The following is an 18,076-nucleotide window of genomic DNA, read 5'->3' as shown; positions in this document are numbered from 1 at the left end:
CTAGTACGAAGCTTGGGGTTTTGTAGGTCTGTCTTATTCACTATACAGTCCTTCTGTCTAGAAGGCAGAGTTCTTCTGGAGAGGTAGAGTGCAAAGTAATTAGTAAATGTCTGCTTTTGAGGAAAATGAACTATATGGATCAATATTTGGATATTGCTTGACATCATTGTGATTAATTGATCAGTCTTGACTGATCTGATAGATGTGTGTTGCAGAAGCACTAATCATCAGTGAGAGATTTGATTGCCCAAAGGTAATGAGGTGATTTAACCTGTTTCATGTCCTGTCTGGTAAAACTCACAAAAGAACATCATAGAACTAATCACTGGTTCTAATTTAAGGCGACATCGACATTAGTGACAGGATCAGGTTACGAAGGCAGGTTATTTTCTGACAGTGTGTGCCTGATAAGAGGTTAACGCTATTAATTCACGATGGATTGTAATTTTCCCATTATAATTAAAAGGCACTGAAATCATGTGTAAATTGGAGGTAAAGGAACGGTAAGAAAATTGAACACGCTCGTTTCCATTTTGAAGTGGCCTGTCAGTTTAATGTAAAAGGGGATTATGGGGGAGAATATAATCTCACCCCAATGCTAATACAGCATATGCAAACTGGTAGGTCCAGTAAGGCCAGTGGTGTAGTCGTGCTCTTCCTCGCCAAGGAGGTGATGAGTCAGTGATCCCACTGCGTTTCCGGAGGAAATGGACCCTGATCTGGCCCTGATTCTTATCCGGGTTGTGTGGAAGAAATGTCGATGATGGGGTGCAGTGTATTCCAGCAAGTGGGAGAAAAACAAAACTGAAAATAAGCCTGTCAAACGCAGGCAGTAGACCTGAACCGTATTCATACTCTCGATGCACTGGCAGTGAGGATCCTGGCAGGAAGAGGATCAGCTCATCCATTCCCCTGGATTGTATCGGGAGTGCAGATGGATTTAGAACCAACTGCACGAGCCGCTCGCTATCGTGCTCTCTGAGTGCTCTTTCAAAGGGAGCAGCTGTCTCAATAGAGAAGAGAGTGTTTGTTCCTGTGTTTCTTGTGGTGTTCCAGTTTTGACGCCCCCCCCCCCCCACTCTTTTCCTACACATACCGGCTCCCCCCGGCATGCCCTTTGACCTTTTCCCCCTTGTATATATAGCAGCGCTGAGTGGCATAGTTCTCCTGGCGGCCAAAATGAAGGGTCTAGTCTCAGTCTGCTGCTTTCTCGCTGTGCTGGTCCTGGGGACGGCAGGTAAGGGACAATTCTGTCGTTGCAGAATTAGCAGAACATTTCCTAGTCACGTGCGGCACAGAACAGTCTACTTTTGTAAAAGAGCAGTTCTGAGGCAGGATGGTTGAGTCTCTGTTAACTCTTTGAGTGAGAAGTCCAGCTGAGTAGACATGGAGACCAAGGCAGTGACTCGAGGGTGGTTTCTAATACAATATCGGCGACAGCAGGAGTTATTTTCCTTTCAGGCTAGGAGACGTCTGTGCTCCTTTCAGACCTGTGAGCATTGTGGAGTGAGACAGGGGGATAGGAGAGATTCAATAACAATTGTCCGGTGGCAGGATTATAATAGCGTCCGCCGTCAGTGAGGTTTAGTTTTCCACTATATTCTGCGGGATTTGAAAGGGCAAGTTAGAAGAGGCTGATGCAAATGAAAGAATTGGCATTTTGGATTGAATAATGGTGCAGATGCACAAATGTTGTTATTGCCTTATGCCTTCATGTAAACCTAGAGCTAAGATCTGTATTCGTACAGCCGCACATACAGTAAATGTGCATAAATTGGTTTGGTCAGCTGTGCTGAGGTTCAGTGCCTGCGGACAGTGAGAGCCGTTACCACTGAGTCTGCTCTCCGCCTTTAAAGCAGATGCACTCTCCCTCATATGGGTAAATATACTGGACATCTTATCTCTAGTGTTGGGGGGGGTTAAGCACAACTCGAGTGTGGTCAGTAAGGGAATTTTTTTATTCCATTTCTTCAGAAAGCTGCAATTATTCAATCGGTCTGTTTCGAGGAGCGTTACCGTTTCAGAATCTTACTTTAAACATGTGTCCGTTGATGCGAACCCCTCCCCATCTCCACCTCTCAGCATGTACAACGAAACATGCGCCGTGTCTTCCCTGCTCCATTGTCCTCGGTCGCACATTGCTGGCAGGGTTGTTACCCTTGTCTGTCCTTGGGATAATTTCTGTCCTGGCTTCTTCCCTGTATTCTGGTCTGCAGTCAGGTGGCTAATATTGGAATTTGCGCTGTAACTGGACACCCGAGTCCTCACCATTCTCTGCGCACACCCCCTACCCTTTAGCGCGCGGCACAGCTGCTGTCTCTCTGCACTGTCACAATCGCAATTTATTCCCAGCAGCTGGCCTTATAAGGAGATCCATTATCTTAACAGGAGGAGCCGTGCCCAGCCTTATCAGTCGTCCAGCCCAGAGCCTCCCACTGCCCCGGCCTAAACAGAGCTGTCTGATCGCACTATGGCAGGACCGCAGTGCCTCCACTCATCAGGAGGCCAAAGAGTCTTTCGGTTTTGGTGACATCAGCCTTACAAATTTCTCAATCGGACCACTTCCACCACCTGAAGTAGGAAAGAAATTTGCGAACGATTCAAAGAAACCACTCCAGTCATCAGGGCTCAACACGGTCTGGTGATTATGGAACAGTAACAGTTGGGGTTTTTTTTGCTCATTGGCCTCTCTTAATACATTTATGTGTAAGAATTGGAGGAAAATGCATGCAGAATGTTATTCAGAAAGGCTGGGCATCTCTGTGGGTACGGATTAGTAAAAACAAGCAATAATGGCCGACTGTGCAGGTGCAATGTGTATCAGGGTCATTGGGACTAGGATTGTATTTGATAGCCTGATACTGTGACTGTGATGAAACTGTAACTCCTGTAGTGTCCTGGGTGTCAGCAGGCCTGCCATAAAGTCAGTGAGAGATGTGCTGCTAGCCCTCCAGTAGGTCAATCTTTCTGTAAGGCATAGGAAGGCTTTCAGGGTGTCAAAAGATGAAGGACTCCATCCACCCATCCTTATTCTTGCTGGGCTGTAAGAGAGCTGTTGCTGTGAGCTAAGACGTAAAAAAAAGAGCAGACGATTCCCAAATCAAGTGAGGGCAAAATGATAACTACACAAGGTTGTTTAAAAACAAAGAATAAGCTGTGTTAAACTCCACAAGAGGATTAGCCTCCTGCAGTACTGATGCACCCAGGACAGAATAAAGTTACACACACTCTGCTGCTGAAGCACAAGCTGCCTGTTTCACAAAGACCTCTTCCACATGTGCCCACACACAAGGGTGGTGTCTCCTTCACATAGCAGAAGCTATATTAAACAGTGCCAAACACTGACTGTGAATTGGAATGTAACCATTAATGGAGTCATTGCATTACACTCCCCGAAGCTCGGCCATGCAGAGAATGTCTCATCGCCATCTTCTGCACTACCTGTTGTATAGACAGGGGGTGTCAGCACTTTGACAAAAAATACAATCTGTCCTGAATATGGGGGGGATCAAGAAATGTAAAAACAATTATATAAAGGCCGCCAAACATTCCGATCTCCTGCCTGTGACAACAGATGTTGTACACTCCATTAAAGAATAAGGACCTAGTTTTACAAGACCATAAAACAGCGCTAACATGCTGTCTGATCCAAGATAACACACATTTTAGCTATTACAGCTTCGGGAGGGTAAATATACACTTGGGCACCCTTTGTGCACAAGATGTCTGGATCAGAGGAGGATCCAAACACCAGTGTGATCCCAGTAATCTCTCCTCTGGCTGGAGGCTGTTTTCCATGCTTTAGTGAAATAACACGGAGGGTTTCGACACTGATACACAGAGATATTGTTAGGCACTCCTTGTTGATTGCTCAGATGAGAAATTGGGCATGCAAACATCCATTGCAGTAGAGCATCCAAGTCAAGCAGGACGAGGCCTGCCAAGCCTCCAGGCAAGAGCTTTGTGCTTCGTGCTTTCAACAGAGACTTCTGTTTGTTTTGTTAGTTCGGAGTCTGAAATCACAGGGGTCATCTTGATAAGAAGAATTGGTATCATTCTTTGTCAAGTCCGATTGCTCTTTTAATTGTTGTCTGGTCATTAGGTATCTTAGAGCTAGCTTTCTGAAACCTCGATGATTTCTCTGTGTTTGAAATCACTGAAAGCTAAAGAGAAAATGACCAATTTGCACCTAGAGCTTGTCATTTGGATCTTAGTTCAGCATCTCTTTTCTGTCCATATCTGACACAATTTCCAAAGTTTGATGAAAAGCAGTACCAGAAATCCGATTTTCACTTCTGACTGCCTCTGTTAAAGTGGTTAGATTGCGATCAGAGTTACACAAATGTCATGTCATGCAGTAGGTTTTTGTGCAATTGTGTTTCAATGGGAATATCATTCTGATCAGGAAGCAGAAGTACACACAAGGTACTGTGCAGACGAATCAATGCATAATTCCGATCAGCTAGTCGTTCCTCACCCTAATGCATTCCCAACAGATAAAACATGTTGGCACGTTTGAGCAGGGAGTCTATGCAAAATAAGGAAGCACTTTACATGAGTGAAAGGGTAGAGCAAGATCATGATTTTAGGCTACTGACAGAATCTAAAACATCCTTTTAAATGATTTGAATTTTGCAATGGTCTGCTGCATTGAAATGCTGAATCAAAGGTACTATCACTCTGGGGAAGGTTTAATGTTATTTTGTCTCAGTTTTGATCAACATGTTAAACCTTAATGTGTAGCTCCCTGAAGAATACAGTTCTGTATAAGGGAGATGGATAAATGAGAACTGTATTTTTACAGATTAGGGATGGTGATAAGTGATTTAAAAGCGCTGTTTGGAAAGATTATTTTTAATGTAGTGATTAAGGCACACAAATGGTTTGGGTAGTGCCTGGATTTATGTCGTTTTTGCCCTAGGTCCCTGAGCAGGAATTTCACAGATGTGATTTAAGTATTTATTCATAAATTCTAAGGTGCTGCCAGAGCTAGTAAATGCTTGCAGACAGCTGAACAAATAAACTGCTGTGGTGTTTACAGAAAGCCATATCTCTGCTGTTGGGTGGCTGCTGTGTTTCCAGTATTTCTATTGACATTAGGAAGGAAAGACTTTAAAGGAATTGTGCACCTGTTCTTTTGTCCTTTCTCACTCTTTAATTTAGATTTCACCACTGCATAGGAATGTGTATGATATATGATCAATCAGTGCAGATCAGTGAAGGGTGTCCGATGATGTGCAGGCTTCAGGACTCACATGGTAAAATAATTTTCGCCTGAATTATCACATGATGTACTTCATTACATTGGCACGGTTTATAATGGGGAAAGACAACAATGGCAAATTGTTAAATATATGCAGGCGTCTATCCATGACTAGATTTCACTCTTGCATTGCCAGGCGTCTAATCCGTGTCTTCATCTGGCATCAATGAGTTCCTGTGTACTCTAGGTCAGCAGTTATACTCCCATACCCATACCAGTGGAAAGGCTCTAGCCTGAGCAAGGCTGGGCTTGTCCAGTCCTTGAATGGGAGACTAGGGAAAGCCCAGGTTGCTGCTGTAAGTGGTGTTGGTGGACCAGTAGGCGGCACTGTCGGCATTCTCACAGGACCAGAATATCCACACCTCTGCAGTAATAGGTGCCATCCTTCAGATGAGAGATTAGTTCTGGCTACTTGGTCATTAAGGATCACATGACACTGTTCATGTAAACAGAGTGCTAATTACGGGGTCCTGGCTAAGTGCTGCTCCAGACTTCTATTTCTGTATGTAATGCTATATTAATGCATATTTATTATTATCTCTTAATAACAATCTGCTAATAATTCCTTGCCCTGTTTGGAGCCAGACCAAGGATATCTAGTCTGCCAAAGCTTCACATGATGTCAAGGAACTCATTGACCTTGAACAGACTCAGCCTGGGGCAGGTCCATGTTGATATCTTATGGTGTATTGGATACCATGAGCTGTCAAGAGCTCCTTCAAGAGCATTGAACAGTGACACATAATTTTCACTCACTTTGGGTTGTTCTTAACCTTAAACAATACTAATTGCTTACACTTATATCGCGCTCCACTCAAAGTGCTTTACATTTAATGGGGAATCCCACAGCTACCACCAATGTGCAGCACCAACCTAATAACAATAAAATCTGTGCTTGTTTAACATTCCTGTTTTTCTTTAACTGCGAGTGGCACTCATGGAGTATTTGTAGTCATGAATGTACGGACAATTGGATGATATACAGTGTGAGGACAGGTCTGCCTCGCTCATCAGCCAGTACCATATCTATCGCCACACTGCATCAGTGGAATCGGATGGCGAGAAAGACCAGCCTGGGAATAAGAGGTCAAACAGAAGCTAAAGTCCAGAATGGAAATAGTCTAAACGCGCATGGTGAAAATCCATGATTGATTGGTCCGTGTGACAGCATGATTCCCTGAGGGTCACCCAGTTGTCACAACAAGCTGAGTTTAGTTGCTGGATTCAGGGCAGAGATGCTCACCCAAGCGTAGGCCTCACCTGCCAGACCAGCAGTGCCAAAAAGTCAAGCCTCACTGACTGTCAGAGCCCAGCTGGGGCACTCAGTTAGAGCCTGAGTGGCGCTAGTGGCACAATTTGAAGCTGTCTTTGAACAAGGTCTTAAAGGATCTCTTTAATAGTAACGGAAGGTAGTGTCTTTGCAAAATCACTGAAGGTTATGCCTTTATTTGTTGGCTAAGCAACTGTTTTTAACTAATTGTAACAGATGATCAATTTGATAGCGTGTTAGAAGACTTGTAACTTTGTATCTGGCCACTTTGGCGGCCTGTTTTTAAAGACATACTGTAACAATAAATGCAGAGCAAAACGTAGCAACCAATGACAATTTCAGACCGATTTGAGCTTATGTCCTTGTGGCTGAGACAACAGGCAACATTTGCCTATTGTGTCTCATCCGATCCCACTCTGGCATTAACTTCACTTAAAGGGTAGTGGGAGTCTGGAACTTGGCCATGATGTCCTTACCTTGGTTTCATTCAAGAAGCAGCCAGCTGATATCCCTGAATTCGTGTTGTTTTCCTCTGTACTCCTGCACATTGGATTTGAAATGAAATATGAGGTTGAAGTGCAGAATGTCAGCTTTAACTCGAGGGTGTGTATGTGTATACTGGGTGAACCATATAGGAATCACTGCCTGTTTTACACATTATGGTGACAGCCCTGCCCGGCTGGGAATGACGGTCAGGGAAAATGAGAGAGTCGCATGGCGGTCTCCCCTTGTCACGGGTGGCTCTTCCCTTTCCTGGCCTCTGGAACGTTTAAAGCAGCCCGGGCCTGTGTCTCTGGGATCCCCCCCATCAGTGGGACAGGCTGCAGCCCGTGCAGCTCCGTCACCTACCTGGATCTGTGACAGGGCAGTAACGAGGGTCAGCGCGGGCAGCCAGTTGGGTTCATCCTGAAGTCCCAGAATGCGCTCTCTCACCCACCTCCTTGGAATGTGTTAGACACTGGCTTGTGTAATAGCTACTTTGTGGCTATTGAGGGGGCCCTTTTAACTCATAAGTTTATTTGACTGATCCCTGTTTTCTACATAGCGACGTGGGGTGGTCTGATATTCTATTATTATTTTTTGATTCTATTATTTTTTTTATTTATTACAATTATTTTATTTCTTTTCTGTTTTATGGTTTGCACTTCTGTTTACTGCTATATCACAGCTTCAGTAATTTTAGATTTCAGCATTCAAACAAATTTCTGGTCAGATATCTGAAAGGTTAGTAAGAAGAGAGCAGGTTGAGGCAAAATGGAGATCATTGTCTGAACCACATTTCCCAGAATGCTATGGCGGGATGAGCTGCTGCCCTTAGTCACCTGACCAGTTGCTGCAAGACAATTGGTTAGGTGACAGTTTAAAGAGCAGAAATCAGAGGTTTTCTGGTTTGATTTGATCCATCTTGTGACAGAGGATACTGCAAACTCACTCCAGGGAGAAGGAGGCTGCCCTACTAGGTAACTGTAGATTATGTGAGATTTTTTTTGTGAATAGTCTCTGTGACAGACGGAGGTATTGTGAAGTGTCTGGGAATGATTTTTTTGGAATCTGGTATGCAGTTTCGCTGCCCAGTGAGATTAGAGGGACTGAATAAATCAAACAGCAGCTCAAAAAGGCTGGGCTTTTGCTGTGGGTAGGGTATTTTTATTTTCCTTGCACTGTAAATAAACTGCATTCCTTTATACCCTAGGGTTGTGTTGGTGTCTGTTTTCCTGAGACCTGCCTAGTTTAAAGATCTTGTTCCTACATAAAATCCTTGGTGAGTGTATACTCAGCTGTGGTCCCTAACTGATTTCACCTGTTAAATCCACTTCAATCAGTGTAGACGAAGGGGAGGAGACAGGTCAAAAAAGGAGTTTTAATGCTTGACACACCTGAGACGTGGATTTAAGTGCCTTTGAATGGGATATGATAGTTGGTGCCGTGAAGGAAATGATGAAAAACATGATAGAGCTACTAAAGGGTGCAGTGCTCTGCTATACAGTAGTTGCTTCTTGAAAAGCTCTAAAGTTTGGCTGTGTAGCACTGGCCATTCGATATGAGAACATGCAAACTACAAGCAGATAGCACTCTAGGTCCAGGATTGGACCCAGGGCCCCAGTACTGCAAAGCCACAGTGCCAACCACAGCACCACTGTGCTGCCCTGCCACCTGTGGGCTATAGTCTCAGATCCCCTTTGGACAGTATTCTTGGAATATATCTTGAGCACAACCCACCCCCTGCGCAGCTCCTAATTACATTTGTTCTTGGCTTCAGTGGTTAGAATGTGATACTATGGAAATATCCGAATCAGCAGCTGGACACCTAATGAGGAAATACTCAGGGTCCTGTTCGGAGTCTCTTTGAGATCTGTGAAAGGCCCTAAGTGTCATAACCCAGTTTAGCTTTTGAGAGGCAGAAGTCATATAACATATTGTTTCTATACGCAGGGATACAAAACTTCCCAGTAACATAGACCTTGAAGGCATGCAGGCAGAATGCACTGGAAGATAAAAATATTGTGTTTTTACCAGCTTTAATAATAATGTCTCCTGTTTCATTACGGTATCTTATTTACAAGGTTTTCCTGACAAGTTAGTGAGAAGTGGGAGAGGATCAGCACGTTAGACCAGTATCTTTGAATAATTGTCAAAGCATGGAGAACAAGTCTCCAGGTCAGTTTTTCCAACAGGTCTGTGTCGGTTAAAGCAGGACCTGTAGTGCAAACGTACAGTTAGTACCAAGTAGAAGTGCCTGTTTTAAAAGTAAGAAGGAGGGGTTTGGGTGTAGAGCACCTTCAGGTTCAGGATTGATAGAGAGGATAAAAAAAGCTTGTGAACAACAGACTAAAGCGACAGAAGGAAAGAAATCTGTAAATGAATAAACAGCTGAGAAACGATCGTTTCGGCTTCTGGTGACTTTCCAGAGTCTGAGTTTTCGAATCTCCATGAAAGGCAGCGTAATTGTGGTTTGGATTAGTTAAGTGAACGTACAGTATTACACAGCCTTTCTGTCTCTGCAGTTTGTCGTTGCAGCCGAGTTTCGGAGAGGACTGACCGTTGTGAATGACGATTCCAGATTTCTGCCATCTCCACAAAGGCCGTAAATAATATAAAAGAGAAGGAGCAGCACAAAGCAGAGGTCCACCTGCGGACCAATTTGTATTTTTTTCCCCAATGTCTGTGTACAGCATACAGTTGGTTCTTTAAGAATGTAAAAGCGACAGAAAAGCTAACATGAAAACTACAGTACACAGTATGTAGTATAAAAAAAATCTATTACTGTATCTTGGATCGTTGATCCTCCCTGTTCTTTGCTTTTTGTTCCATTGCAACCTGCACGTTGGTGATCAACACTATGACAGTTAAACTATTGTCAGACGGTCCTTTCTTCATTCTTAATACTTTACTTGCCAACAGGTAATGAGGTTGAGGAAAGTATGTAGTTGTGTTCAAAAACAAGTTTATCTGTAATAATAATAATAATAATAATAATAAACTTTATTTTATATAGCGCCTTTAAAGGTGGCTTCTCAAAGCGCTTTACAGGATGACAATAACAATAAATAAGAAGACTACAACAATAAATAAGAAGATTTCACAAGATAGGACACAATTATAATTACAACAATACAACAATAACAATAGAGGAGACCGTGGAAGGTGGTATTAAGAAGAGCAGAGGGGTGAAGAATGGAACCAGTTCAGTAAAGGCTTTTCTGAAGAAGAGGGTTTTGAGTCTGGATTTGAAGGAGTTTAGAGAAGGTGACTCTCTGATATCCTTGGGCAAAGAGTTCCAGAGCTTGGGGGCAGAACAGGAGAAGGCCCTGTCGTCCATACAATGTAGAGGGGCTCGGGGGGCAGTAAGGAGGGCAGAATTGGGTTGTAATGGTGGGTTGTTCTCGGGGGGCGTGGAGGTGCAGTGGTGAGTGTGGATGCCTTGCTTTGCTGGGGTGCTGGGTTCAATTCTGGCCTTAGGGTGCTATCTGTGTGGATTTTGTATGTTCTCCTTTTTTAACTGGGTTTCCTAATGTACTGGTACAGTAGGTAAATTGACTTCTGGGAAAACTGGTCCCGGTGTGTGTCTGTGTGTGCCCTGTGATGGACTGGTGTCCTGTCCAGGGTATGTGTGTGTGTCTGTGTGTGCCCTGTGATGGACTGGTGTCCTGTCCAGGGTATGTGTGTGTGTCTGTGTGTGCCCTGTGATGGACTGGTGTCCTGCCCTGGGTGTACCCTGCCTCGCTCCTACTGCTTGCTGAGACAGGCTCTGGCTGAAGTTCCATGGTATGGATAGATACTGTTGTTTATTGTATGTGCTGCCAAATCATAATTTTTCCTCAAGCGCAAATATGGATTCACCAGTCGTTTTCCATACAGGTGTGATGTAAACATCAGTGAGACAGTCAATAGCATGAGTTCATCACGCGGATGGATAACAAGAAAGCAGCGGGAGGTGAAGGAGCTCCTGCTGAAGTTGTAAAGCCCGGCGGACGGGAGCAGACACCTCAGCAGCTCTGGGGTGAAGGGGTCATTCCCAAGGATTTCCATCCATCCATTTCCTACCAGCTACATCCAATTCAGGATCACAGGGCAGCCGGAGCCTATCGTGGCAAGCAACAGGTGAAAGGCAGGGTCCACCCTAGTTGGGACACCAAACCATAACCGAGCAGACAAACACACACACACACTCTCACACCAGGGCCAAGTTTTCCAGAAGCCTATTAACCTACCAGCATGTCTTTGAACTGTAGGAGGAACTCGGTGCCCCACAAATTTCATCACGGCAAAATGCTCCCCACAGTCTCTTGTGTCTAAATTCCTATTTGTAGTTGCCATTATGCTTGACGAGGAAATGACACTAATCTTGCTCCTCTGTATGTTGCTATCACTGTGGAGTGATAGTGTATTTTATTGTTTGTGCCGTCAAATCACACCTTCCCTCCCGTGCGAACAGGGATTCTCCAACCCGCTCCATGCAGTCTTGGGGTGCAAGCTCTCATAGTTCACAAGTGACACAAAATGTCCTAAAATTAAGGATTACGATTCAGACATCAGGGACAGCTGCTGGTCGCCCAGTAGCATGCTTGCGTGATGTGGTGTACAGCAAGGAGTGTTTTTCAAAACGGAGAGCAGTTACCAGGCAACAAGGTTAACACATGACACAAGCTTTCCCTGACAGATGTACAGTAGCTTCATTTTGGAAGCTCTGGGGTTAAAAATGACTGAGTCATATGCTGCAATTGAATGTAACAAAAGTCCACAGAGGAAATGTTAACATTTCCAATGTAAATGTTTATAGGCTTATCGCATTTTACGTCTATAGAGCTATACATGAAATAGCAGGAAGTTTACTGAAATACGGTAGGCAGAGACTAGCAATTTATTTTTCCTATTCTAAAGGGAGTTTCTGCCTTGAAATGGTGCTTGCATAGTCCTTGAAACAGTGTTTTTATGTATACTAGATTTCTTCAGCATGTAACTTCTGGAAAGTTCTAGCTTTGGTCTACTGTGCAAACATACTTAGGTTTTTGCCTGCATTTAAATCCTTCTGGAATAGTGTTTGTATAGAACTAAAAATGCAATTGGGAGTGCTCCCTTTTGAGTTAGGGAACTCAAGATGCTCCAGTTATCATGTGCAATGTAATCTTGCTCAGCCTGTGAAGAGTTTTAATGAGTTGATATTAAGTGTTGTTTATTCTTAACCAAGGGGTGGATGACTAGGTAACCTTACAAAATAGTTCCATTCCATTTCATATCTCCCCAACTGGAGCGACAAAATGGATTGCACAGAATTTTGTTTACATATGTGCTTAAAAACTTAAAACGTATGACCAGCCTAGAGCTAACAAACCGCAATGGAGAGCAGCACAGGGGAGGGGTGGGAAGTCCTGCTATCTTGCAGGTTTTGGCTAGAGCTCCTTTTGTGTGGAGTTTGCATGCTCTCACCTTCATGTAAGTTTTTCCAAGGAGCTCTGGATTCTTCTCAGCTCCCACACACATGCTGGCTAGGTTAATTGGTGTCTCTGTGATGTGTGTCTTACTTCCTATCCTTTCAGCATAGATTTTTGTAACGCCTATTAAAGGCTTGTATGGGGACTGAAAGCAAAGTTTTAGGATTCTGATTGCATTCTTTCATTTAAGATGCTTGATTTAAAAAAAAAAATTAAACTACATTTCAACTTTGATCATGCTTCAGCTATGAATAGAGGTCATTTTCTGAGAATCTGCCGGTATGTCCAGAATGAGAAACTGTACATCTCGAACTCCAGTAGCAGTGTGCAGAAGGTATGGGGCAGACCTGAGAGGGGTGGGGGCTTGTTCCCAGTCCTGGGAAACTGTCCTCCCAAGCCCAGAATCCTCGCTCCTTCTTGCAGGTACACGAAGCACTGACTTTACATTCCACTTTGTGCCAATGGCTGTAGTCACATGCAGCTTGCCCTCATGCCCATCTGCCCTCTGCTGCCTTGGTCTGGATATGGGACCGTTTCCTTCATCCCCCCCCCCTCAGACAAGCCCGGATGTCTTGTGGGCTTTGATATGGCTCTGCAGGACAAGTGCCTTGTGACATCCACACACAGCAGGCCTGTCCAGAGCACTGCGGGCCTGTCGGGATAACCGAGTGTAACAGAATGGGCCGCCAATCCAGAAAGTGCCTCTGGGAAACTGGAGGTTTGGAAGAATGACCAGCTTTTGTTTTATACTGTAAAGGCTCCTTCGCAGGTGTGGGACTGGTATCTACTTATCATTCAGTTTCATCTTTCCTCTTGAACCTCAGATCATGAAATCTGCGGCTGCTGTTAGTATGTGGGGATGCAGACTTTCTGGGTTTTATTTGTGTATTGATGAGGTTCCGCAAGCAATATTCCTGAAACTGGCCGGGTGTGGCGGTGATGAATGACCTCCTGGTTTTTGTAGCCATTCCTGCTCATCCTCTGTATCAAGTATGACATGACACAGGTTTATTTTTAGCCGCGTGACTCTAAGAGCATTACCACAGAGCCAGTGTCTCTGTCCGGCCGACGCTGTCAGAATTAATGTCGTCCCTTTGTGACGCAAGTAAAGCAACAAAAGGTGCAATTGTACAATAATCCTGGTCTTTCTCTAAGAGTGAGCAACGCATGCTAGTTGCACATAAGGTGCCAATGTTAAGCATGGAATCACTTGTCAATATGGTGAATTTTTAATCTGCATTTTGACCCTCTTTTATTGAAAGCAAAACAAGTTGTTTACTTGGGCTTACACTCATTTCCTCAGCTGTACAAGGTTTCAGAACGCAGAGAAAACACTGAAGGTGAAACAATCTTTTCTTCGCTTAAAGGATTTATTAGCCAATTCTCAAAGATTCCATAATAGAAGGGATATACTCTGTTTTGTAAAGCAGGTTTCCAACAGTGTGCTGTTACTTCCTACTGTTAAGAATGAGTGCAAACACGCAGATGTATTTGGAGGAGTGGAAGTGCTTCAGCTCTCAGGTGCAGCTCTCCTAGTGCAATTCAGCATGTTGGAGTCTGGCAAACTGTAGGTACTGTATACAGGGATCAGTGAGCAATGTTCCAATGGCAAGCGCTTGACCTGAGAGTACTGAAGTCTACTCCACAATATTCAATGCTTTTTGATATGGAAAGCATCTGATGAGAGATTTGATCTCAACACAGCAAATATGAGAGAAACCATTAGCATTATTTGAGAGCTTAACCTTACAGGCTTTCCTCTTATTTGTAAACAACAGTCCTCATTACTTGACTTGCAGGGACTCACAGGTTCTCCTTAGGATAACTGGCCAGTACTTGGACACAGAGCCAGAGAACAGAGTGAGCTACACTCCTTCACTATGTCAGTGGACTCTATCCAAGAAGCACTGGAAGGGATGTGAGGAACTTGGGTGTAATGACAGATCCGTACAGACAGGTCTTTGCTGATCTGATTGATGTCATTAGGAACCGTCAAAGAACACTTTAGTTTGGCCCTGCTGGGACAAACGGTCTGGGAGCCTATTTCCAGCTCTTGCCCAGTGCCAGAGGGAAGAAAGGTTTCCCTTTCTAGAAAGGCTGGGGTATCCAGCACCAGTCCACTAGTGTGTTTCTGGTTGTCAGTGTGTCCTTGAACACTGCCTGCATTTACAGCACAGTCTAACAATATGGGCCCTGCAGCATTCAGAGTCTGTTGGGTTTTGTATCAAGGAAGCTCTTGATTTGTATTTGAACCCCTAATTTGATATTTTAACGCACTAGACTTTGAAAATTGTTTTCAGTTCTTGGAACAGTCAGAACTTCTCAGTTATAAAAAAATCAGTTGTACAAACTGCAACATTGTAGCAGTTGGAAACAATTCTAAAGGTGTGATCAAAATAGTGCAGTTGTGTATGTGAGCAGCCAGCTGGGATGAAACTCAATAGACACTGGTGGCACTCTACAGGTTTCAGAGGTACCACACACTGTTCTGCCCTATTTAATAGGTTTAACGGAGAGTGGTGCCAACCTGTGGCCTGAGCTCAGAAGCTAAGTAAGCTTGTTTATGGGAGATTATAGGAGGTCTTCTGTAATTACATCTCTAATTTCCAATCTTGTGCTAAAGGTCCCATGGCACCTTAATTCAAATGGTTAAAACAATTTCTTCTTATTTCTCTGCTGGTATCGTGTTGATACTGATGCATAAAGGCTGCCTGTGCTGCTCAGGTGGGGGCTTCTCTTCGGTGGAATGAGTGGGTTCGCCTCTTTTGGAATGAAAACCTCTTCACAAGAGCAATGTGAGCGATTAATTAATCAGAATATTTCTAGGCTGTTTTTTGTGTAGTCCTGGCCTCTGGATGTGTGCTGATCCTGGGGCATGAAGTCATATTTGTGTGCTGGCATCTTCTTTGGCAGGTCTTCAGCTTTTATCTGGAACGTTGGGAAACATGTAATCTAACCACATATTTCATTACGGAATCCGTTCAAATTGGTACCTTTCAGATTGTCACTCTTCTTTTTAGCGTGTATTTCCCTAGAGAGCAGCAAATGACTGCAGAGACTGGAATCTCACAACAATTCAGGGGCATTGCAGCCACTTATTTGAACACTAGGACATGTTTAAGTCATGTTTAATCTTCAGATACCAAAGCATGTTTGCCTCTTCCTCTTTGTGCCGGGGAGAACTGTTAAATTTTGAACTGCCCTACCTTAGTTCACTCTGTAGTGTCAATCCCTTTCACTGGCACTAATGGACCTTCTAGAGGACCAAAACCATGACTCTCAGAATCTGAAGAGGTTCTTTTGAAAGTTGCGTACATGTAATGATCAAAACTAAAGTGAAGACTTTTTATAGTCTTACCTGTGTCAGTTTAGTTGGGAGGTATATTTTACTGTCAGAAACACGAAATGGTCTAACTCCTGATTTAAACACTGTAAACCAATTCACATTGAACGTTAACAGTAGGGTGTAGAGCCCTTTCTACTTTTGACAGATATTACTGAGTTTCATTTGGGAGAACATGAACACATTAAAACAGAAAATGCAACAAGCAATGCAGAGCTTTTACCGTTTGTCTTTAAGACTTTCAGCTTTAGCCATTTAAAATAAGTCATAATAAAGTGCAACATAACCTGTGTACAGGGTTCTTTTTAAGAATCTTTCTCTTAGACCAGTAGTGGACAATTCTGATCCTGTCTGATTTTTCGTTATTTCATTAAGTCGGCTCTTCACCTGAACAAGCTCATCATTACTGAGACCGATTTGACAGTTTCTCTCAGCCCATTGGGTACTGCTGCTTGAAAGAGACCTGGGAAACCCACACGCCTTCCTCTCTCGAGCCAGTCTTGACCCTGCCTGTCGTAATGTCACTACGTGTTGCTGGAATCTCGCGTTTCTGTCTCTGGTGTCGCTGCTGTAACTGATCCGGTTCTTCACGCGCCGCGAAAAAAAAACAAAAAAACAGTTCCACCTCATTTCCCCACCTGGGTCCAGGAGGTAGAAAAATAGTAGGCTGGCGGAGCCACTCATCAGACCCACTGACCCCACTGACCGAGGGGAGAGGAAGTGGGGAGGGAGAGCTAAAGGACGCTGCTGTTTCTGTGTAGCACCGTGCTGTGCTTCAAGCCATTTGTGTATCTGCATGTGTCCGTGCCAGATTAGAAGTGTGAATTTACCAGGCCTGCGAGCTGCCACTATATATAGTGTTCCATGATGCTGCAATGAAATTCGAACCTCACACATACATATTGTGCAGAAATACCGGTGCATGTTCCTAGGCTCTCAAGGACAGTTCTTGTAGACTGCTTGTAGGGGTTATAATTAGATGGGCTGGTGTTTCCTTGCACACTGTAGCTCTTGGGCCTGCTGGCTCAGCTCTATGGAGGGAGAGATGGAGACTTCCCACACCACTGTCGTGAAGCCATAGCAACACCTTTGTGAAACTATACAATGGTAGTACTTTGTGTTCAGTCATTGAACTTTCAATCGAGCTTGAAATCAACCCTTGCAGAAAAATGTTCATTTAGTTAAGACCCCTTTCCTAACATTGCTAGTGCTTGATGTGTTTTTTTTACTATAACTTTATTTTTTCATGACCGCCCTGCAGCTCTAATATGTCGGCAAGATGACAATTTCTACATGCATCTCACTCGTTCCACGCATGTGGAATTTTAAAGGTCTTACTGTTATCGCTTTAGTGCTTGGACTCCGCATTTTGGAAGCATGTTTGATTTGCAACCATGCAAACATCCCTTGGGACACAGCATGCACTGTAAAGAGACAAATGTGGATCGGTAGAACTGCTGGACTCTGAACGAGAAGCAGAGCAGACTAGTAAAAGGTGTTTATTTCCTGGTTAGGTTTTATTTCCTGCATGAGGGCATGTACTGTTGGCAAAGAATGGCTGCCGGGTGTCACTCTGATAGGGGCAGCACATCAGTTATCTACAAGGTGGGTTTCGTCCTATATGTAAAGTGCTTTGAGATGTAACAATCTTATTTACAAAAATGCAATTAAATAATTCTAGAAGGATTCCCAAGTTTGTTTACAGTACAAGCTAAAATGCATTTAATTCTTCACAATGATAAGGACTTAGGTGGCATTTCTGGAGTTTTTTGAAAATTTCAGCAGATGTGATTTTGGGGATATTGAGATTGAATGTATGTGTTGCACCTTGGGATTTTAAATTAGGGTTTTATTGAAACTAGAAAGTGCCTCACAGAGTGAAGTACCATCCACTGGGACACTGTCCAGTAGCAATTAAAAAGGCAAACTGAGTGTTTGAGCAGGAATCAGAGGTGTCTTCCTAGGAAGGATATGAAGAATTTGAGCCTGGATTTTTGTCATTTTTTCAGTGTATTGTATTTTGATAAGCGTATAGATATCATTGAAAATATTTGTTTCTCCTGATTAATTGGTTAATTTTTTTTGTATTTTTTGCACAAAAGCTGCTAAATTTGTACGTTCTTACATCTACCCCATTGATTTTAAATATGTTATCACACAGTGTAGCTTTTGATATTTCCTTAATTTCACCAACTTCCTTTCCATTGTATGTTTCTCGAGAGGATTTGGGACTGTTCAGCCCAGCGAAGGTAATGAAAGGCTGCCTA

The 18,076-nt window shown here is 43.5% G+C and overlaps 1 protein-coding gene and 1 long non-coding RNA gene across 7 annotated transcripts in view; one reads left to right on the top strand and one right to left on the bottom strand.

Moving 5' to 3' along the window:
* Positions 1 to 18,076, bottom strand: part of LOC107078950 (uncharacterized) — a 385,366-nt gene that overhangs the window by 87,621 nt on the left and 279,669 nt on the right. The window lies entirely within an intron of this gene.
* The window catches only part of srl (sarcalumenin), a 37,173-nt gene continuing 20,257 nt past the window's right edge, over positions 1,161 to 18,076 (top strand). For 3 of the 5 annotated variants that reach the window (XM_015359944.2, XM_015359945.2, XM_015359943.2), the window contains exon 1: positions 1,178 to 1,237. In XM_015359944.2, the coding sequence (XP_015215430.2) occupies positions 1,180 to 1,237 (58 nt within the window). In that variant the 5' untranslated portion in view covers positions 1,178 to 1,179. Of the gene's footprint in view, positions 1,238 to 18,076 lie in introns of all 5 variants that reach the window. The other 2 variants (XM_015359946.2, XM_015359947.2) reach the window with 2 other exon arrangements.

Source organism: Lepisosteus oculatus, chromosome 19 (assembly GCF_040954835.1).
Source record: "Lepisosteus oculatus isolate fLepOcu1 chromosome 19, fLepOcu1.hap2, whole genome shotgun sequence".
NCBI classification, from domain to species: domain Eukaryota; kingdom Metazoa; phylum Chordata; class Actinopteri; order Semionotiformes; family Lepisosteidae; genus Lepisosteus; species Lepisosteus oculatus.
The sequence above is the reverse complement of the archived record's forward strand: the minus strand, read 5'-3'. Positions and strand labels throughout refer to the sequence as shown.